This window comes from Leptonychotes weddellii, chromosome 6, assembly GCF_054177405.1.
Source record: "Leptonychotes weddellii isolate Sample4059 chromosome 6, ASM5417740v2, whole genome shotgun sequence".
Classification (NCBI taxonomy): domain Eukaryota; kingdom Metazoa; phylum Chordata; class Mammalia; order Carnivora; family Phocidae; genus Leptonychotes; species Leptonychotes weddellii.
In genome coordinates, this window is record NC_138374.1 from 79609424 (window position 1) to 79634102 (window position 24679).

Below are 24679 nucleotides of genomic sequence, written 5' to 3' on the forward strand. Positions count from 1 at the left end.
ATCCCATTTATCTATTTCATCCATCCACGACCCACCTCTCCTCTGACAACCATCAGTCTGTTCTCTGTATTTAAGAGTCTACTTTTTTATTTCTTTCCTTTTCATTAGTTTTATTTTTTAGACCTATATATAGATAAAATCACATGGTATTTGTCTTTCTCTGACTTACTTCATTTAGCATAATACTCTCCAGGTACATCCATGTTGTCACAAATGGCAAAATCATATTCTTTTTATGGTTAATATTTCACTGTATATATTCCATATACATACATGTATGTATGTACACACACACACACACACACACACACACCATATCTTCTTTGTCCATTCATCTATCAATGGATACTTTGGCTGCTTCCATATCTTGGCCTTGTAAATAATGCTGCAATACACATAAGGGTGCATATATCTTCTCAAATTAGTGTTTTGTGTCTTTGGGTAAATACCCAGGAATGGAATTACTGGATTATATGGTATCTCTATTTTTAATTTTTTTGAGGAACTTCTATGATGTTTTCCACAGTGGCTACACCAGTATATAATCCCACCAACAGTGCACAAGGGTTTCTTTTTCTCCACACCCTCATCAACACCTGTTATTTCTTGTCTTTTTTTATCCTAGCCATCCTGACAGGTATGAGGTAACATCTTATTGTGGTTTTGATTTGCATTTCCTTGATGATGAGTGATGTAGAGCAACTTTTCAGGTACCTGTTGGCCATTTTGTCTTTTGAAAAAAGTCTATTTAGTTCTTATGCTCATTTTTTTATTAGACTGTTTGGGTTTTCGCTATTCTGTTGTTTGAGTTCTTCATATATTTTGGATATTATCCCTTTACTGGATATATCATCTACAAATGTCTTCTCCCATTTAATAGGTTGCTTTTCATCTTTTTGATGGTTTCCTTCACTGTGCAAAAGCTTTTTGTTTTGATGTAGTCCCAACAGTTTATTCTTGCTTTTGTTTCCCTTGCTTGAAGAGACATATCTAAAATAAAGCTGGAGGTATCACAATCCTAGATTTCAAGATATACTACAAAGTTGTAGTAATCAAAACAGCATGGTACTGGCACAAAAACAGACATCAATGGAAAAGAACAGGGAGCCCAGAAATAAACCCAAGCTTATATGGCCCATTAACCTATGACAAAGGAGGCAAGAATATACAGTGGGGAAAAGACAGTGTTTTCCATAAAGGGCATTGTGAAAACTGGACAGCTACATGCAAAAGAATGAAACTGGACCACCTTCCTACACCATTTACAAAAATAAACTCAAAATGGATTAAAGACTTAAATGTGAGACCTGAAACCATAAAACTAAAAGAAAACACAGGCAGTAATCTCTTTGACATTGACCATGGCAACATTTCTGTAGGTATATCTCCTTAGGTAAGGGTCCTTTAATTTAACCTGAATGATACCACTTAAGGTCTCTATGGCTCCTTTTTCCCATCTGCAATAAGAGGATAATATTATTGAAGTAATTTCTGTGTGTTGTACATCATGAGTTGGCAAATGTTGACCTAGAGGCCAAATCCAGCCCACTGACCATTTTTGTAAATAAAATTTCATTGTAAATAAAGTCACATCCATTCACTTATAAAGTATCATCTATGGCATGGGGCACCTGGGTGGCTCAGTTGGTTAAGTATTATCTATGGCAGCTTTCTCATTACAACAGCAGAGTGAGTTGAGGAGTTCTGACTACAGACACTGTGGCCTTCCAAGCCTAAAATATCTCGTTTGGCCTTTTACATAAAAAGTTTGGTGACACCTCTTTAAGATGACAAATGACTGCTTAACAGAGACAGGCAGATGGATGGACTGAAAACAACTTTTATAGGAAATTGGCTTCATTATCCTCAAAGTTTGAATTTATCCCACTGTTGTTTGGAAACATCAAAGAAGTATACTTTAGTGCTGGAAGGAACCTTAAAAATTACCTAAACCATTTTTAGAGAAGTATAAAAAATGATTCTATTCTTTATTTTAAAAAATATCAAGCTGTATAGTCCCTACACATACTGCTATTGGCATATTTCTCAGATTTTAAAGAAGACGAAAGGCATTACAGAAAAGGAAAAGAGTGAAAGGATTCATAATCATCAATAATATTTTAGGCTATTTTAAAAGTAGGAAATATTAAAACTTAATTAGACAAATAAATTATATCTATATTTATAACAAATAATAAATAATGAAATGGAAAATATTTAACAGGATAGAATTGACGCTCCCTAAGTATCCCTTTACCTTTCCATATTCTCTCTTTCATCCACTCCCCACAGGTTAGCAACCACTATCCTGGCATTTACTATATCCATACATATTTTATATTATTAGTACATATATACAACCATAAGACTATTTTTCTGAATGTCTTTAAACTTTGTAACTGATGTCAAACTGTGTGTAGCCTTTGAAATGTGGTTTTATTCTAATACTGTTGCTAAAACATGTTACCCACATTGATACACATTGTTCTAGTTTGTTAGATTTAATTGCTATATGGAATACTTTCATAGACTAAATTTATCAGTTCTCCTGATTATAGAATTTAGTTCTTAACAATTTTAGATGTTGATTATTTTGCTATCATACAAAATTCTGAAATGAATATTTTTACTAATATTGCCTAGTGCTCATCTATGAACGTTTCTCCAGGCTGTATACCTAGAAGTGGAATTGCTATGATGAAAGACACGTGTCTTCAACTTTACAAGCATGAATACCACTAAGGTTAAGAATCTTTTTTTACATTATCACTAGTCATCTCACATTCCTCTTCTGTAAAATGCCAGTTAATATCCTTTGCCATTTTCTTTTTTAAAGATTTTATTTATTCATTTGAGACACAGAGATAGAGAGAGAGAGAAAGAGAGAGAGCATGAGCAGGGAGAGAAGCAGAGGGAGAGGGAGAAGCAGGCTCCCCGCTGAGCCGAGGTGGGGCTCAATCCCAGGACCCTGGGATCATGACCTGAGCCGAAGGCAGATGCTTAACCATCTGAGCCACCCAGGGGCCCCTCCTTTGCCATTTTCTTATACTGTGTGTATGCTGTTCATTTTTGGGGTTTGGGTTAATATTCAGGAATTCTGTTTACTCAAGCTTAGTTTAGATGTGTTACAAATCTCTTCTCTGAGCATGTGGGCTTGTTTTCTCACATTGTTTATAATGTCTTATTCGTAAAAAAAAATTATTTAAGGTCAATGTAGTCTTATAATTTACAATTTTTGTCTTTTTCACTGTTTTCAGCTTTACTGAGATATAACTTACAAATAAAATTGTCATATATTTAGAGTATACAACATGATGATTGATATACATACACATCATGAAGGGATTCTCACTGTTGAGTTAACACACTAATCATGTGTTCTTTTGGTTTTGGTGGTGTTTTTCAGTAAAACAATTTCCATTCTCTTAGAAAAGTTCAGTTATACAACACAGTTTTATCAACTATAGTCACATTATACATTAGCTTCTCAGACCTTATTCATCTTTTTTTTTTTTTTAGATTTATTTACTTAGGGGGAGAAAGGCAGAGGGAGAGGAAGAGATAATCTCCAAGCTGACTCCCCGTTGAGTGAGGAGCCCAACACAGAGCTCAAACCCACGACCCTGAGATCGTGACCTGAGCGGAAATCAAGAGTCGAACGCTTAAACTACTAAGCCATCCAGGTGCCCCAAGACCTTATCTTATAATTGTAAGTTTGTACCCTTTGACCAACCTCTCCCTATCTCCCCATCCCTTTGCAACCACAATTCTACTCTCATAATTTGTGGTTTGTGTCCCAGGAAATTTCCCTTACCTTCTCCCAGAGGTCATACAGATAATGTCCTATATTTTCTTTTATAAGTTTTAAAGTTTTACTTTTCATTTCAAGTCTTTAGTCTCCCTGGAATAAATGTTTGCATGAAGTGTGAGATAAAGACCCATCCCATTTCTTTCTGTCCCAACACCACTGATTGAATGACATCCTTTCACCACTGATTTATACCATCACTTAGCTTGCAAATCAAATCGGTCTGTTTCAGAAATTCCTAAAGCAGTCTCCCTGAACAGCTTTCAGGGTAAAAGGAAGCCTATTAATAATCACCAGAACAACAAGCATAATCTGGAACTGATCTAGGCAAACTGAGATACATGATCATCCTATGTATACGCCTATACCTGGACCAATACCACACTATTTTAATTACGAAAGCTCTGTAATAACCTCTCTACACCCGCAGACCAGGTTTTTAAAATGTCATGGCTCTTCCAGATGAATGCTAGGATTAACTTAATATGTTCCATAGAACACACTGAGATTTTGATGGGACTCACAATGGTTTTATATATTAATCTGAAAGAACTGATGTCTTTATAAGAAGACTCTTCCCATCCATGTATACAGTGTATCTTACTTATGAATATTCTTTTATGTCATTCAATAATACTGAATGTTTTCTGCATAGAACTTTTATTATCTATATAGCTATTACTTATCTTAACTATGTATCTATATATTTATTTTATATATCTATGTTTTATTATCTATAGTTTTGGGTACCTTACAGTTTTGTTGCTATTGTGAATGGGATTTTCTTCAAAGAAACATTCTCATCTTGCTTTCAATTTTAGTGGGAATGTTTCTAATGTTTCGCCATTAAGTATGATCCTTGGTTTAGATTTTCAGTAGAAATTCAGTATCAGGTTATGAGAATTATCTTCAACTCATAATTTGCTAAAAGTATCAGGAATGGATATTCAATTTTATTACTTTTAGTATTGAGATTTTATGGTTTTCCTCCTTCAACTTATTAGTATAGTATATTACACTAATAGATGGTCTAATGTTGAAACTCCCTTGCATCCTGGGATGAAACCCACATGACTGTACTTCTGTTTTTTAATGTACCATGTATCACGGAGTCTAAAATTCCATTGATTATAAAGATGCACCACTATGTCATGTGCCACTGAAGGAGAGAACACACAACTATAATTTTAGAAGCCATTATTTTAAAAAGCATCCCAATTTCAGAGACATTAAATTGAAAAATAAGCCTGTCTTATTAGTATTGACAAATATAACATCTACACTGCTGAGTTTGATTCAATTGTCTCTTTAGGACTTTTGCTTTTCTTTTCATAAGTGATATTGTTCTATATTAACATTCTTTTCTTGTACTATCCTCAAGTTTTGTTATCAAGGTGTTACTATCTTCATAAGGTGAGGTAAATGGCTTTTCGAAAACTCAAATTTTCTGAAACAATTTATAGAGGATTCAATTATTGCTTTCTTAAAAGTAAAAGAGAACCTCTTCATCCATAAGACCACATGGAGTAAAACAATGTTCACAGCAGCTATACTGTAATAGCTCAAAACGGGAAAAAAAAAACTCAAATGGCCATCAACAGGGAGGTGGATAAATTGTCATATTATTTATACAATGGAAGACTACTTACCAATAAAGAAAAATCTATTGTCATATACATCAAACTGAATGAATCTCAAAAACCTATATGTTGATAAAAAAGACATCATACAGAAAAGAATACATGATGTAGAATTCTATTTATAAAAAGTTTCAGAACAGGTAAAACTAAGTTATGGGGATAGAAACCAGAACAACCGGTAGCTGGAGAAACAAACGTTAACTGGGAAAGAGCACAAAGCAATTTTCAGGGTGATAAAAACATTCTACATCTGGATTGCGATGACAGCTACACAGGTATATCCGTTGTCAAAACTCATCATGGCACATCTAGCACTTGTGTATTTTATCATATGTATTTCAATGTAAAAAATAAAGGGGGGGAAGGTACAAAATGCCTAAAAATATATGAGATTGAAGTCTTGTGGAAGGAGAATGTCCCATTACAGACTCAGTTTCTTTAAATGTTCTTAGGTGATTCAGATGATTTCTATTTCTTCTTAAGGACATTACAGTGGCTTATGGTTTTCTAATGCGCATTTCATCCACATTTCCAAATCCTACTGGAGTACAGTTGCTCACACTATTGTTACTATTTTTTAAATATACAACATACTTACAGTTTTGTTCCTACTAGGACTTCTTTAATCTCTATATTGTCCTGATAAAAATAACGCCTAGGGCGCCTGGGTGGCTCAGTTGGTTGGGCGACTGCCTTCGGCTCAGGTCATGATCCTGGAGTCCCGGGATCGAGTCCCGCATCAGGCTCCCCCTGCTCGGCGGGGAGTCTGTTTCTCCCTCTGACCCTCCTCCCTCTCATGCTCTCTGTCTCTCATTCTCTCTGTCTCAAATAAATAAATAAAATCTTAAAAAATAATAATAATAATTAAAAAAATAACGCCTAAGGCTTATTTAGTACTTTGCATTTTACGTGCAGTGTTTTAAGTGACAGAGATTTTTTGCCATTCTAACTGGTGTAAAGTGGTATGTCAATGTGGTTTTGATTAGAATTTCCCTGATGGCTAATGATGATGAACATTTTTTCATGTGTCTGTTAGCCATTTGTATGTCTTCTTTTGAGAAGTGTCTATTCATGTGTTCTGCCCATTTTTTGATTTGATTATTTGTTTTTTGGGTGTTGAGTTTGAGAAGTTCTTTATAGATCTTGGATATTAGCCCTTTGTAGTGTCATTTGCAAAAATCTTCTCCCATTCCGTGGGTTGCCTCTTTGTTTTGTTGACTATTTCCTTTGCTGTGCAGAAGTTTTTTATCTTGATTAAGTCCCAAAAGTTCATTTTCACTTTTGTTTCCCTTGCCTTTGGAAACGTGTCTTGAAAAAAGTTGCTGTGGCCAATGTCGAAGAGGTTACCTATGTTCTCCTCTAGGATTTTGATGGATTCCTATCTCACATTGAGGTCTTTCATCCATTTTGAGTTTATCTTTGTGTATGGTGTAAGAGAATGGTCGAGTTTCAGTCTTCTGTATATAGCTGTCCAATTTTCCCAGCACCATTTATTGAACTACTTTATACCAGTTAGAATGGCAAAAATTGACAAGGCAAGAAACAACAAATGTTGGACAGGTTGTGGAGAAAAGGGAACCCTCTTACAACTGTTGGTGGGAATGCAAGTTGGTACAGCCACTTTGGAAAACAGTGTGGAGGTTCCTCAAAAAATTGAAAATAGAGCTACCCTATGACCCAGCAATTGCACTACTGGGTATTTACCCCAAAGACACAGATGTAGTGAAAAGAAGGGCCATATGCACCCCAATGTTCAGAGCAGCAATGTCCGCAATAGCCAAACTGTGGAAGGAGCTGAGATGCCCTTCAACAGATGAATAGATAAATAAGATGTGGTCCATATATACAATGGAATATTACTCAGCCATCAGAAACGATGAATACCCAAACCTTTGCATCAACATGGATGGGACTGGAGGAGATTATGCTAAGTGAAATAAGTCAAGCAGAGAAAGTCAATTATCATATGGTTTCACTTATTTGTGGAACATTAACGAATAGCATGGAGGACCTTAGAAGGGAAAAATGAAGGGGGGTAAAATCGGAGGGGGAGACGAACCATGAGAGACTACGGACTCCAAGAAACAAACTGAGGGTTTTAGAGGGGAGGGGGGTAAGGGAATGGGTTAGCCCAGTGATGGGTATTAAGGAGGGCACGTATTGCATGGAGCACTGGGTGTTATACGCAAACAATGAATCGTGGAACACTACATCAAAAACTAATGATGTACTGTATGGTGACTAACATAATAAAAAAAATAAATAAGTGAAATTTTTTTTAGCTTAGCAAGTAAAAACAACTAATTGCTGCACACAGAAGAGATGCTCAAAATGAAAAGAATAAAAATAAGATGAAAGAAAATCAGAGGGATGTGAATACCATTATTAAAAGCCTGGTGTACCTATATTTTACCACGCAAAGTAAATTTCAAGGCAAAACCAAAACAAAACGCAGCAATAGTGACAAAAAGGATCCCTGAATCAGGACTAGCTTGATATAACAAGTATGAATTTGTATATTCCACTTTCCTGGGGAAACAGGAAGTGAGGGAGGATGTTGGCATGACGATATAACTCTCTCCTCACCTCACCCTCCCTATCTGATGCAGGGTCCCAGGACCAGGGCTGCACTTGCAGGTGCCAGAAGCAAGGAGGATTCCTATTTTTTTTTAAAATTTAAATTCAATTAATTAACATATAATGTATTATTAGTTTCAGAGGTTGAGGTCAGTGATTCATCAGTCTTATATAATACCAGTACTCGCCTGAACTCTGCCCTATGCACTTCTTCTCTTGGCTGAGTTTAATCTGTACTCTCTCTCCACATCATAAACTGTAAGCAGAGCAGTTTTCAGGAAATTATGGGAGTCCTTCTTGCAAATTATGGAAATCTCAGCAGCTCATTCTGATACTTCCAATTCAAATTCAGAACTACAGAGTTTATAGTTGTCCGCTTCTATCTTATATCAGTGTCTCCTTTCTTCTGCACCAACAGGCCTGATTCTTAAGGACACGGGGGATAAGAGAATTGGAGTACTCCATAATCATGCATTTGCTTTTATTTCACATTTACACACAACAATCTCAAAATAACATTATTTATACCAGAACCAAAAATTTGATGCCTGAAAACAAGTTGAAAAAAATGTGTATAAATTCCAATTATCACCACCTACTTTTATAGTTGCACCCTACGTCCATTCCTAGAGTGTACGGCCGTAAATGCTGTTTCCGCTCCCACTTAACTTGTTTTCTGTTTCAGTTCTACAATTACTTAATGAGCAACTCCAGTCCTTAAGCTGACTCTCCATGGTCATTTTGGTTGTCTGTAGCTCATTCTCTAGCGGAGTACTAGATTGTTCAGGAAAAATTCAAGGGATCAACATTCCCCAGGCTCCTGCAAGTTGAGGACATTTGTTTGTGCTTTTTATACCTGAAAGGTGATTGTGTTCGTGTTCTTCCTTCTGGGGTATCATAAATATTTAAAGGATTTTTTTTTCTGTCATAAACCTTTGTTGTTGAATTGTCTGATTATAACAGATTTTCTTTCCCCTATAAGTCACTTATTCTTTTTGTCTCCACAGGATTTTTTCTTTTCAAAAAAAATTTTTAAAGGTCTATAATTATACTAGAATTTGCTTATGCCATTATCTCTCTCCATTATGTTATAGTTGTCATACATATTATATATTTGTTCACTGAATATCTACCAAAACAAATTAAACAGTCAAGTTTTAAAGAACCTAAGAGAGGGGTGACCTGGCTGGCTCAGTCGGTGAAGCGTGAAACTCTTCATCTCAGGGTTGTGAGTTCAAGCCCAACCTTGGGTGTAGAGATTACTTAAAAATAAACAAAAAAATTTTTAATCTTTAAAAAAATAAAGAAGAGGAAAAAAAGTGTTTTATATACACTGAGATTTTTTTACCATTTATTATGTTCTTTCTTCTTTCTTGAAGACCCACATTTCCTTCTGCTAACATTTCCTTCATTCTGAAATGTGTCATTAGCGTTTCTGGTAAGGAAGGTCTTGAGCAATAAATTCTCTTGGGTTTCATGTATCCAAAAATATTCTCTTTTTAACTTCATTCCTGAAGGAAATTTTCATTGGATATAAAATTCTAGGTTGATAGTTTTCTACCTTCCAGTGTTGTAAACATATTGTTCAATGATCTTTTAGCCCCTGTGGTCTTGATGAGAAATCTGAGATCTCTCAGATTGTTTTTCCCCGGTATGTAAAATGTTATTTTTCCTCTAGATGCTTTCAAGACTTTTCATGTCCTTTGTATTCCACACTTTGATTTGGAGGTGCTGAGTGTGACTGTCTTAGAATTTATATTGTTTTGACTTCCTGTGATTGTTGATTCTCTAAATTCCTATGTTTCTCCAAACATGGGACATCTTCAGCCATTATTTTTTCTGTCCCATTCTGTCTTTCCGGGGCTCCCATTACATATATTACATCTTTTCATCCCTTATCAGTTCATTCTTTCAATCTTTCCATGTCTAGTTTGCATAGAATAATTTCTACTGATCTATACTCAATTTCACTGACTTTCTCTTATGAGTCTCCTTTCTGATACAGAAACCATTCAGTGAAATTTTATTTGAGATACTGTATTTTTCTATTCTGAAGTTTTCATTTGGTTCTTTTTTTTTTCTATTTCACTACTGTGATTTAGTATCACTTCATTTTAAATGTGTTTTCCTTTACTTCATGAAGAATGCTTAAAATAAGTACTTTTTTTAATCTGACAATTCTTATAATTCAAATGTAGGTCAGTTGACCTGGGTCATCTTGAGCTATCAGTCCACTTTTTTCTCTTGAGGCTCAATCATAATTTTCTGATAGACTGAGTAATTTTGGATTGTACTATGTACATTGTGATCCCATGGCACACTATGGACTCTGTCAAAAATCTCTGGAAAATGTTGGCGTTTTAGTTTTACCAGGCAGTCAACCTGGTTAAGCTGAGATGTACACTCTAGGATACTCTACAACATGACTGAACCTTGAAAACAATGTGCTAAGTGAAAGAAGCCAGTCGAGAGACACCCATTATGTTTCATTTATATTAAATGTCCAGAACAGACAAATCTATAGAGACAGAGAGATTAATGGTTCCTTAGGGCTAGGGAAATATGGGAACAGGGAGGTGAGAGCTTAAGGGTACAGGGTTTCTGTTTGAAGTGATGAAAATGGTTTAAAACGGACTGAGGTGATGGTTTAACATATCTGTGGATACACTAAAAACCACTGCACATTTTAATTGACTGAATTGTATGGTATGTGAATTACATCTCAATAAAGCTGTTAAAAAAGACTATTTATAATTAAATCTTACAGCAATTTTTAATGAACATCCCCTGAATGTCACTGGCAAGTAGTACAAAAAGGTAGAGATAACTCTTTCCTCCACTGGATGAAGAAGGTTTGGAAAAAGTCATGAGCCAGTAAGAGATTAATGATTACTATTAATGTTAATTACCAAGGACAATATCTAATGCTATAATGAGTAGAACCAATAAAGAAAAGTTTGTGATTTTTAGATCATTTTTAAAAACTGAAGGGTTTAAAATGGAGAGACAATTCTTTTTTGTTGTTGTTTTTAGAGAGAGAATCTCAAGCAGATTCCAGGCCCAGCGCAAAGCCCCACCCAGGGCTCGATCTCACAACCCAGAGATTACAACCTGAGCCAAAACCAAGAGTCAGACGCTTAACCAACTGAGCCACCCAGACGCCCTGAGAGAATTCTCCATTTGTAAAAACTAGTTTCACATTCTACCATTACCTAACTATATGGGTACCTATTGCCACTAAGAACTGTAAAATGATAAGTGATCTAAAACAAAGGAACTGCTCTCTCCAGATTATATATGCATATCTAATTCTCCCTAATCAACAAGTTTAAAGCATTATATACTTTATATTACCACTGATCTCTGTGACAAAATGATCTGCCCACCATCAATGACCTTCCCTTCTCTATCAAAGCAGTTTCTAATAGGTCCTTCTAGTTTGGAGACAACATGAGCACCACTCTTAAAATGGTGATATCGTAAAACCTATACAAGAAACAGAAATCAAGGTAAGATCCTGGCTACTGAAGAACACACAATATCGGCTGGTAACACTTTGGTATCAGAATTAACATTCTGATTATCTATGTATTCTTTAAAAACACCACAAACATTCTCATCTTTCCACTTTTGTCATCTAAAACTATACCACAGGATAATCAAACACAACATTCTAACCAGATCAAGCTTTGTTGTTGTTCCAGTAGGATTTTGTGTATTTCATTATTATTAGCAAGCCTGATGTTGTAGCTGACAATTTGAACACCAAGCCTATTGCTGAGTTTAATTAACATATTTAGAAATAAGTTGGGGTTTTTTTCAAACTGTAATTAGAGCTTGCTTTACTATAACCCAACATTTGGCATGTACTTTAATCAACTGGAGTCAGATATATGCCACATGATACTGTTTAGTTGTTAGAAATAATCTCTTTCACAAATTTTGCATTTAAGCAAATAAATGATTGAAAAGAAAGGATACACTCTTAAAATGCATAGTGCTTATTAGGCAAATCAAAAATGGAAATGTTGGCATTCAGACCTTAAGTTGAAAATCAAAGTGCACCTATGGCAAGTCTCAAATCTGAGGTGACAGATCAAAAATAAGGTATTTAGTGACCGCTAAAAAATAGCCAATTTGTTAAAAGCATTAAAAAATATAGATATGCTCTTACAATGTTTTTATATTGTATTTTTCTAAGTATTCAAGTGATGCCTTTAACATTAAAATAATGATAAAATTTTATTTCTGAACCTTAATGGTCATTCTTTGTATATCTTGTTTACTTTGGTCCTCCTTCCTCAGCTAAGCTAAGCTACTTCAATCTGTTGAACTATCTTCTTCCTACCACAGACTGGCTTTTTCCAAGAGGTCCCCCTGATTCACTTGTTCACCACCTATTTACTCTCTTATTCTACATCTCCACAGTGGTTAGGTATATAATTCTTACTGCTTTTTTTTAAAACCTGTTTTTGTTGTCATTCAATTGCTCTCTATTATTATAGGTAAGCTTACCTCAAAGTAATTTCTCCAAATGAGGGCATATTTCCTCCACTCCTATTGTGTATTCTCACCCAAGAAAATAGGTAGCATACTGGAAAAACAGGACTGAGTGAACAATACTTGTGAATGAATTTACAAAATTAAAAATTTGTCCAACTTGGGCACAACAATGAAGCAGAAGTTATTTGATTAAAATTAGTCTTTTTTCGGGACGCCCGGGTGGTTCAGTCCATTAAGCGTCTGCCTTTGGCTCAGGTCATGATCCCAGTATCCTGGGATCGAGTCCCACATCAGGCTCCTTGCTCAGTGGGGAGCCTGCTTCTCTCTCTGCCTACAGCTCCCCCTGCTTGTGCTCTCTCTCTCTCTGTCTCTGACAAATAAATTAATTAAAATCTTTAAAAATAAATAAAATAAAATTAGTCTTTTTTCAAAAGATAGTAAATTGAATGTAAAAAGCATATTACTTATATAAAAGCATAATACTTACATAAACAGCAGACTTCACTCCCACTCCCAATACCCAGGACACTAGTATCCATAAGCAAAGACATTAAATGTTTGAAATACATTAGCTAAGGCATTAATGTAATTAAATATGAAGGGAAAGATGATTTACTTTGATTTTCCATAAGACACCTTATCTACACTCTCATTATTTCCTCCTAATGTTCCTTCTTAGTTTGCTTTGTTGGCCACTCCTCCTACTCTACCCAATCCCGAAATACTGAAGTTCCTCAGGGCTCAGTCCTGGATCCTCTTCAATACTGACTGTTACACTATGTGGTCTCAGCTTACCTTGTGATTTGCACGTCATCTATCTGCCAATGACACCCAAGTACATGGATTACAGGTCCCAGCCTTACAGATGGTAAGAAAAATCATTTCCTGGCAGGCCAGGAGCCTAAGCAAATTTGGCAATCTGGATGAATTCACCCAAATTTATACAAATTGCAGGTGTGACACGATGGAGAGTTTCTTGGGCTTGGTTTTCAGACTTTAGAAAAGAAAGTAATAGAGCTATTTTTTTCTTAAACTTTTTCAATTTGTGGGGCGCCCCCCCGCCTGGGTGGCTCAGTCGTTAAGCGTCTGCCTTTGGCTCAGGTCATGATCCCAGGGTCCTGGGATCGAGCCCCGCATCGGGCTTCCCGCTCGGCGGGAGGCCTGCTTCTCCCTCTCCCACTCCCCCTGCTTGTGTTCCCTCTCTCGCTGTCTCTCTCTCTCTGTCAAATAAATAAATAAAATCTTTAAAAAAAAACAAAAACAACTTTTTCAATTTGAAATGATTACAGACTCAAAGGAAATTGCGTAAGTAGTGCACTGAGTCCATGCACCGTTCTACCCAGCTTATCCACCTGGGTATGTAACAACAACATAACAACAACATATTACAGCCACAGCTCGGCGGCAAAACCAGGAAACTGACACGGATACATTAATGTTAGATTATACACCTTCTCGGTCTGTATCTTTTAATCTGCACGCGCGCATGTGTGTAGTTCCATCAATCTTATCCCATGTGTTAATTCATGTAACTACCACCACATTCAAGATACACAACTGTTCCATCACCACAAAGAACTCCCACATGCTGCCTCACTCCCCATCCCGGTCCCTGACCTTGTCCCCTGGGGACCGTTCGTTCATCTGTTTTTTATCTCTGTAGTTTTGGTATTCCAAGAATGTTAGGTAAGTGGAATCATATAGTACATACATTTTGAGATTTAATTCTTGTCACTCAGCATAATGCCCTTCGGGTCCACCCAGGCTGCTGTGTATAATTAGTACCGCATGCCCCTTCTCCTGCCAGTAACAATCCTTGTATGCATACAGCAGGTACAGCAGAGGTGTGCAACCCGCCGCCCACTGAAGAACTTGCGGGCTGCTTCTCGTATTTTGCTATTACAAAGGAAGCTGCTACAAACACTCAGGTACAGTTTTTTCTGTGAATGTAAGTATTAATTTTTCTGGGATAAATGTCTACAAATGTAATCTCTGGGTCACATGGTAAGTGCATGCTACTTTTTTTTTTTTTTTAACTTTCAAACCGTTTCCAGAGCAGCCAAATCATTTTACATACCTACCAGGATTGTGTGAGAGATCTACTTTCTCCACATCCTTACTGGCACTTAGTATGATCACTATTTGTAAGTCTAGCAGTCCTAATATCTTCTCATTGGTATCTCATTGTAGTTTTAATTTGCATTTTTCTAATGCCTTAATGATGTTAAACAGCTTTTTATGTGCTTAGCTGCCATCTGTATCTCCTCTTGGACAAAATGTCTCTTCGTGTCTTTTGTCCATCCTATAATTGGATTGTTTGAGGTTTTTTGATTATGTCAAGAGTTCTTTATATATTCCAAATTTAAGGTCTTCGTCATACATATGGTTTGCAAATATTTTCTCCCATTCTGTAGCTTGCCTCTTCATCCTCTTACCTGGGCCTTACGAAGTGCATGTGTTTTGAATTTTGATAAAGTCCACTTCATTAATTTTTGGTGTCCTATCTAAGAACTCCTCATTAAGGAGCAAAACTAAACCCTAAGTCCAGAAGATGCTCTCCAATGTTTTCTTCTGACAGTTTTACACTTCTACGTTGTATAGTTAAACCCATGATCAATTTTGAATTATTTTTTATATTTGTGTGAGGTTTAAGGAGATTTACTTTTTGGCCTATTATTCCAACACCATTCGCTGAAGGCTATCCTTCCTCCACTGAGTTGCTTGTGCACCTTTGTCAAAATCAGCTGGGAGTATCTGTGCTTGTCTCTGCCCGGGTTCTCTCTTCTACCTGGCTATCTATGATTTTTTTCCTCCACAAGTACACAATATCTTACTTAAGGTAGCAATATGGTAAGTCTTAATATTAGGTACTTATTCTGCCTACTTTATTCTCCTTTTCCAAAACCATTTTAGCTACTCTAGTTTCACTGCATTTCCACGTAAACTTTGGAGCAAGACTGTTTTTATCTTAACAAAAAAAACCTTTACTCCTCTAGACAAAAAACCTATATGAGCTGTCATAAAGGTTGAAAATTAGATGTTATTAATGAAGTAGCTAGGTAGAGCTGTTTAGGGACAAGCCAGTAGCCTAAGGCCTGAATGCAGCTGCACACAGAAGAGCAGAGCTAGAGTTGCTGAGGGAAGTTAGCCCAACACAAATACTTTCACCTGGACTGGAAGGAAAAAAACCCCCAAAAACAAAAAAACTTTGCTGGGATTTTGAGAGGGACTGCATCAAATCTGCAGATCAATTTGGGGAGAACAGACATCTTTAATCTGGAGAGATTTCACATCCATTAGGCCCTCTACCAACAGGTGCTCTAAGAATACTGTCTTTCTTCCCTCCTCAACCCCACTGCATCCTTTCCCAGCCTCCTGTGAAAGGGGAAATGCTACTAGGGTAGTTCTTACAGTAACAGCCCTGTAAGTGCTCATCTCTATAGCACCATTCTCACACGTCTCAACACAATGACAAGGAAATGGTCTGTGTGCCAGCACTTTAATAAGTAGCATCTTTTCATCTTTACAGGAAGACCATTGTTTTTTAGAAAAAGTTCCAAGTTGCTGTAATCTCAATTATAAATCATTTGGAATCTAAATTTAAAAAGCTTGTGGAGGAGCAAGCACAGTAAATAAGTCTTCTGGCACCTCGTTTAATGCTTTCTTCACTACCTAATGTTACTAGAAAACATTTTTACTTCATTGGGTCAGTCTGTACGTCAATTTTACAGTTAGCCAGAGACAATCTCTTTAATTCCTATTTCCATGTCCCCATTCATATCTCTTTCATCTTCTATTCATTAACTTTTTTGAAAACAGGTAAAATAATGCTTTACATTGTTTTTTTTTTTTTTTTTAAGTGTATGTCTGGAAATTTCAAAGGAAGTTGCAAATGCTCTTGACTAAAATATGACAACGTGCTAAACACTTGGAAACCGAGCACATATGATTGATGACGCCTATCATTTGCTACTTTCCACTGCTCATTTCTCTCTCAATAAAACCATGCGTAAATGAAGACAAAATTTTCGTATGAAAATGTTTGTTCTGTTAGAAGACCAATAATGTATTTTAGAAGTCTAGAAATAAATTTATTTTTTTTTTACATTTTTTCAGTTTTTATCGAGATATAATTGACATACATCACTGTATAAATTTAAGGTATCCAGGATAATGGTTTAATCCACATATTCTGAAATGACTACGGCTATAAGCTTAGTTAGCATCCATCATCTCATATAGATACAATAAAAAGAGAAAAAAAAAGGGAAAAAAATTTTTTTTGTATGATGAGAATGCTTAGGATCTATTCTCAACAATTTTCATTTATATCACAGGGCAGTGCTAACTATAGTCATCATGTGTACATTATATTTCTAGTACTTATTTATCTTATAACTGGAAGTTTGTACCTTATGAACACCTTTCTTCTTCCCCCCCACCTCCAACTCTAGTAACCACAAATCTTAACCCTTTTTCTTTATTTCTTATTGTTATGTTAATCACCATACATTACATCATTAGTTTTTGATGTAGTGTTCCATGATTCATTGTTTGTGCATAACACCCAGTGCTCCATGCAGAACATGCCCTCTTTAATACCCATCACCAGGCTAACCCATCCTCCCACCCCCCTCCCCTCTAGAACCTTGCCATTTGCAATGACGAGGATGGAACTGGAGGGTATTATGCTGAGTGAAATAAGTCAATCCAAGAAAGACATGTATCATATGACCTCACTGATACGAGGAATTATTAATCTCAGGAAACAAACTGAGGGTTGCTGGAATGGGGGGTGGGAGTGATGAGGTGGCTGGGTGATAGACATTGGGGAGGGTATGTTCTATGGTGAGCACTGTGAATTGTGCAAGACTGATGAATCACAGATCTGTACCTCTGAAACAAATAATGCAATATACGTTAAGGAAAAAAAAAGAAGAAGAAGATAGCAGGAGGGGAAGAATGAAGGGGGGGAAATCGGAGGGGGAGACGAACCATGAGAGACGATGGACTCTGAAAAACAAACTGAGGGAAATAAATTTATTTTAAAATAACACAAAGGGAAAAACGTATTTCTTTCCCTGAAGGCATCCAGTCTCCACTATTCCCTTTTTGTATTCTCTAATTCCATATACTTGGAAGTTCAAAATTATAAAACATTCTGAAATTTGGCAAAACATGAAAACTCTGATGTGCAGTTACTGTAAAACCAACTAACTTAACACACTGTTTGAATCAAACGCTTCATTCCCTAAAGTTACTGGTAGCTTGATGGCTACCAAGATATCAAGTCTACAACACGGTACTCAAGTGTTTCCACAAGAGGGACTGAAATCGCTCTTCCTCAACTCAACATGAGCTCTCTTCTCCAGCCGAACCACCTACCAACCCTCCTCCAGACCCACCCTTTGCCTGCCTATGACCTTCTCTCCTGCCATCCCTTGTCTCTAGAACACCTTCCGATCTGCCTACAAAAAGCCTCCTCATTCTGCAAAGTCCCACCACAAGGCATTCTCTTGCGAGAAATATGATGTTATGTCATGAGCATAAATTCTGGCATCAGCCTCAGATTTTAATCTAGGTTATGCTAATTATGGAATCATGTCTCTGAAGCTGGGTTTCTTCATCTATAGAATGGAGCCACATCCATTTTAGACGACACCCAAAATACAGAATTATTGGTAGAATTAGAATAATATAGGTAAAGTCTGTAACACAGTTAAGAGTTAACCACTGGAAATGACCATTAGAATTAAGCTTATTACTTGTTTCTCTGAGTTCATTGTAATTTGCCTGTATAATTCTAATAGCAGTTCACAATCTGGGCTCATTCCATCTCTTACACTTTTGCCCTAAATGATTATTTAACTTCTACTACTTTAGTTTTCACTTATGTCTTGTGTTTTGTGTCCCCAAACAGGCTGGAAGCTTCTTACAAGGCAGGACTCTATGTTATACTTACTTAAATTTTTATGTAACTTAGCACAGTGCTATTTATAAAAGAAGACTCAACAAATATTTCCTCAGTAAAGCATCTGCTGAAATACAGTCTATCCAGAAAATGGGAATCACATTTTAAGAAGGGCATTGATACACCAGAGTGTGTCCATTGAGGAGTAAAGGGAGAGGCAAGGAGAGAGGGCGGGAGGCGTGGAAGTGGGCACAAGGTGAGGGTCCATATGTGTATGAGATAGTGGGAGAGAGAATGCGTACATCAATTTTGATAACAGAATAACTACAGATACACTGATGTTTAACCTAAAGGAAAGATGACTTCAGAAGGCATGATAGCTTTAAGATAAATTAGACTATTATATGTGGTTCTGAAGGCAAAACTAGGACCAATGGTAAGGCAAAAAAGAAATTCAGCTTAACATAAAATAAAATTCTATGACATGAAGAGCTGTCCAACAATAGAATAAACAGGACTCATTTAACATGGCGTACCTTGTAAAATTATAGGTACAGAGCCCTAATAGAGCTCAGGGTTGAAATGGCTTTCCAATGTCAACATCAGAAAGATAACTATCATCTAAAATGCTGTGGTAAGAAGAATCTTAAGACTGCATATACAGTTGGTAGGAAAGGGTCCTGTGATCAGTTAAGAATATTTGTCACAGCCTGGCAGAAATACCTCATATTTACTATCTCCAATCTAGACAAATTATTTTCCAAAGTAATCATCCTCACTGAGAATTTAGATATGAATTGGGGAAAATTTCACTGAACTCTTTGAGTCTAAGACTAACATTCTTTAAATGTTCAATTAAATGATGTTTTTAAAGTATTTTTAACTGACAGTCCTCAGCTAGGATCTTGGGTTACTGTAACAAAAGCACTTTAGTTTCTCATTCTGTAATTCACTCATAAGACCACAATATCATCTTAAAAACTGCATTGTGTTTTATAATTTTCATAGTATATTCATGTTTTTATTTTCAAAAAAACTTTGTGACTATCAGATATCAACAGAGAAAAGCATATGATTAGGCAAGAGCCAAAGTGAGACCTCATAAATACAAAATTTTTAATAAAAATATTCTTCCTTTAATAATGTCCTAGAAGTTCATTACTAAGTAAATCAATCAGCAGAAAATACCCACATCTTAAAAAAAAAAAAAAAAGCAACACTAAAACAGAAACTTTCTCTTCCACGCACGCTCTTGTCCTTCACAGAGATTATGTGCATCACCCACCACTTAAAAGTAACAGTCACTGCTGTGTTACTGAGCAGAAGGACTCGAAGTGTGGTTGCTGGACCAGCAGCAGCAGCAGCACCTGGGAACCTGTCAGAAATGCCAATTCCCAGCCCCACCCACCCTATGGATTCAGAAGCCCTGGTGCTGACCCAACAAAGTGGGTCCCAGCAAACCCTCTGCCCCATTCCAATGCATGCTGACGTCTCAGAGAATGGTTCCTTCCCTCTCCAATGTGGCAGGTCCTTCACCTGCTTCTCCCTAGCGCCTCTTCACTCTTTCTCACAGTTTTCACAACCCAAAGATTTCCTCATTTGAATGATTAATTCACTAGTAACTGTGATGGTTTCCTACTTTCTTTCCTTTGAAATATGAGACTGACTTTTAAATTATCCATTTAAAATTTTTTTTATTACACATAAATTACTATGAGCTGTTTACACAGAAAGAGATTTTTAGCTTGTGTGTCAACAGGTATAAGAATAATCTGGTATGTGGAGAAAGGAGAACCCTCATGCACTGCTGGTGGAAATGCAAACTGGTGCAGCCACTCTGGAAAACAGTGTGGAAGGTCCTCAAAAAGTTAAAAATACAAGTGCCCTACGATCCAGCAATCACACTACTAGGTATTTACCCAAAGAGTACAAAAATACTAATTCAAAGGGATACATGCACTCCAATGTTTATAGCAGTGTTATCTAAAATAGCCAAACTATGGAAATAGCCTAAGGGTCCATCGATAGGTGAATGGATAAAGATGCAGTATATATATATACAATGGAATATTAGCCACAAAAGAGAATGAAATCTTAACATTTGCAACGATATGAAGGGAGCTAGAGTATTATGATTAGCGAAATAAGTCAGAGAAGGACAAATACCATGATTTCACTCACATGTGGAATTTAAGAAACAAAACAAATGAGCAAAGGGAAAAAAGAGATAAATCAAGAAACAAACTCTAGAGAACACACTGATGGTTACCAGAGTGGAGATGGGTGGGGGGATGGGGGAAACAGGTGATGGAGACTAAAGAGTGCACTGGTCGTGATGAGCACCATGTGATATATGGAAGTGTTGAATCACTATATTGTACACCTGAAACTAGTATTATACTGTATGTTAACTGGAATTTAAATAAAAACTTTAAAAAAAAGAATAATCCTGTATAAAAAAACTATTTTGTAAATAGGCTCACTTTTTTCTCTTCATTCCATCTTAAACTGTATACGATCAAACACACATTTGTGGGGAAGACTTTAAATAAATCATTGTACCTGTCAAATAGTTCACAAAGAAAAAATTACCCCATGGCCATCAAAAGTATCACTTTCCTACGAAAACATCTCCACTGACATTCATACAACCCATTCTTGCGTGGCGTCTTACTTACCTGTGCACATAGTGCAGCTGATGAACGGAATCGATTGCTATTACCATCTCAGCCAAGTAAAATCGAGCCATATCTTCAGGCAATCTATCTTCAAATTTGCTGAGCAGAGTAAGCAAATCTCCACCAACATAATAATCCATGACCAGGTACTGGGAATGAAAAAAAAAGGACTCAATAAATAATAAGGGTGAAAAATTAATATATGTAACATAACCCAAGGTCGAACAGCACTGGGTCAAATAATTTTGTTGTTAATTACAAGAAGCTGCATAAGACAATCCTTACAAGGCTTGTAAATTTCAGGAAGCAGTAAAATAAAATTTTAAAAACCTGAAGCAGGGAACAACAGGATTACTCTTGTTTTGTTGTTGTGTTTTGCAAAGTAATAACATCACCATCATCACCTATAACAATACACCACAGTTTTACCAACATTTCATAGAGGAAACAATGTATTAATTCTCCAAAAATGATTAAAATAACTCAGACTATAAGACAGTCCTTTATTATGTTGAGCAAATTCGTTTTCATCATTGTTCCATTTTCCTTATTTCCTGTTGGACTGGTAACAACTCTATCAAATCAGCACTTGGATCAGCATTTAGAAAGCACTAGTATATTGAATATAATAATTTCCATCATATACATACTTCTCTTTTCACTCCTGATAGTGCAGAAATATCAGAATGGACTTTTCTTAGATATGTATAAATAGAAGTCAACTAATTTTAGATATGGACTCTCATGGGTATATGTGTAGAATATTGTGATTTATAATAAATAATATATATACTTATATATATATATACACACACACACATATATATTTTGTTAGAGCTCCTAAAAACCCTTAAAATCTCCTAAGTGGGGGTGCCTGGGTGGCTCAGTCGGTTAAGCTCATGTCATATGGGCTCAGGTCATGATCCCAGGGTCCTGGTGAGTAAGGAAAGTGTACAGGTATAGGCAGGAAGAGATAGGGGGCCCCTGACTAGGCTCTGAAAGAGTGAACAAGAGATAAGGGAATAGACCAGACCACCTGGCCCCGGATGTTATGGTGGCTACAGGGAATCACAGAAAACGAACAAACCTCAGAAGTAAGTCATTTAAGGGTGCTATCAATTGTCCTTGCTCAGACCAAGACTGCACAAGAATCTCAAGGCCACAAGCTCCCTGGTCAAGTTTTCAATAAAAGCCCTCAGTGGCAACCCATTTGGGACCCCTCTCACTCTAGAGAGATTTCTTTCCTTTCTGTTCTCACCTTCACTTAATAAACTTTTCAGGGCACTTCACCCTTTTGTGTCCGGGAGATTCATTCTTTGACTCTGTGAAACAAGAACCCCGCAATCCTGTAACACTGGGATGGAGCAGGGTCAGACTGGGATGCTCAGCAGGGAGTCTGCTTCTCCCTCTCCCTCTGTCCCTCTCCCTGCTCAAGTTCTCTCTCTCTCTCTTAAATTAATTAATTAATTAAATACTTTAAAAATTATCTCCTAAGGGATAAGATAAAGGTGGCTTTTGTTATGTATAACAAACCCCTTTTCAACCACACTTGTGTTTACGTTAATGAGGTGGCTTTTAGAAAGCCCTTAGGTAACCTAAGGATGGGGGCTGGTTGCCAGGGGAACCAACCAAGATTAGAAGGTTGGAAATTTCTAGAGTAGGGCTGGAGGCTGAATCCATCATCAATGGCCAATGACTTGATCACTCATGCCTATCTAATGAAGCCTTCATAAAAACCCAGAAGGATAGGGTTTGGCAAGCTTCGGGCTGGGCAAACACAGGGAGTGGTGCTGGAAGAGTGGGGCACTTCTGCGGAGGGCGTGAGAGCTCCGCGCCTCTCCATCACATCTTGCCCTGTGCACTTTCTTCCTGCAGCTGGTCCTCAGTCAGGGGAGCAGCTCTGACAAACTAACCATATCTGAGGAGTGGGTCGTGGGAATCTCCAATCTACTGTCTGTGAGTCAGAAGCACAAGTAATAACCTGAAGTTGTAACTGGAGTGAGGAGGGAGTCTTGTAAGACTTTGAACCCTTAGCCTCTGGGATCTGAGTTGTCTCCAGGTAGACAGCGTCGGAATGGAGTTAAACTGCAGGGTGCTCGGCTAGCGTCGCAGGACTGCCTGATGAGTGGAAAACCCACACAGCTAACGTCAGCAGTGAAGTAGTATTGAGAGAGTATGGTGTGTGACATAAATGAAACACTGGAGATTTCCTTTACCATGTGTGTTTGCCAAAAAAGACAAGGAGTAGATGCTAAAATGTTCACAGGAATTAGCCCTGGGTTGTTAGATTACCCATGATGTCACAGCTTTTCAGTATTTTCTAATTGCTTTCTAAATATGCATCACATATACATGTGCATATTATATTATACATATTCTTTTTTTTATTTTATTATGTTATGTTAATCACCATACATCATTAGTTTTTGATGTAGTATTCCATGATCGTTTGCGTATAACACCCAGTGCTCCATTCAATATGTGCCCTATTTAAAAAGAATCACCAGGCTAACCCATCCCCCACCTCCCTCCCCTCTAGAATCCTCAGTTTGATTCTCAGAGTTCATAGTCTCTCATGGTTCGTCTCCCCCTCCGATATCTCCCACTTCATTTTTCCCTTCCTACTATCTTCTCTCTTTTTTTTTTTTTAACATATTATGTATTATTTGTTTCAGAGGTACGGGTCTGTGATTCATCAGTCTTACACAATTCACAGTGCTCACCATAGCACATACCCTCCCCAATGTCTATCACCGAGCCACCCCCCACCACACCAGCAACCCTCAGTTTGATTCCTGAGATTAAGAATTCCTCACATTAGTGAGATCATAGGATACATGTCTTTCTCTGATTGACTTATTTCATTTAGCATAATACCCTCTAGTTCCATCCTCGTCGTTGCAAATGGCAAGATTTCATTCCTTTTAATGGCTGCATAATATTCCATTGTATCTATATACCACTTCTTCTTTATCCATTCATCTGTCGATGGACATCTTGGCTCTTTCCACAGTTTGGCTATTGTGGACATTGCTGCTATAAACATCGGGGTGCACGTACCCCTTTGGATCCCTACATTTGTATCTTTGGGGTAAAAATACCCAGTAGTGCAATTGCTGGGTCATACAGGAGCTCTATTTTCAACTTTCTGAGGAACCATCATACTGCTTTCTTTCCAGAGTGGCTGCACCAGCTTGCATTCCCACCAACAGTGTAAGAGGGCTCCCCTTTCTCCACATCCTTGCCAAAATCTGTTGTTTCCTAATGTGTTAATTTTAGCCATTTTGACTGGTGTGAGGTGTTATCTCATTGAGGTTTTGATTTGGATTTCCCTGATGCCGAGCGATGTCGAGCACTTTTTCATGTGTCTTTGGCCATTTGGATGGAAAAATGTCTGTTCATGTCTTCTGCCCATTTCTTGATTGGATTATTTGTCCTTTGGGTGTTGAGTTTGATAAGTTCTTTATAGATTTTGGATACTAGCCCTTTATCTGATATATCACTTGCAAGTATCTTCTCCCATTCTGTCAGTTGTCTTTTGGTTTTGTTGACTGTTTCCTTT

General features: G+C 37.0%; 1 protein-coding gene across 3 annotated transcripts in view; it reads right to left on the bottom strand.

Annotated features, from left to right (window-relative positions):
• CDC42BPA (CDC42 binding protein kinase alpha) overlaps nucleotides 1-24679 on the bottom strand; it is a 727403-nt gene that overhangs the window by 285431 nt on the left and 417293 nt on the right. For all 3 annotated transcript variants that reach the window (XM_081824457.1, XM_081824456.1, XM_081824455.1), the window contains exon 4: nucleotides 21118-21266. In XM_081824457.1, coding sequence (XP_081680583.1) covers nucleotides 21118-21266 — 149 coding nt within the window. The remainder of the gene's footprint in view (nucleotides 1-21117; nucleotides 21267-24679) is intronic.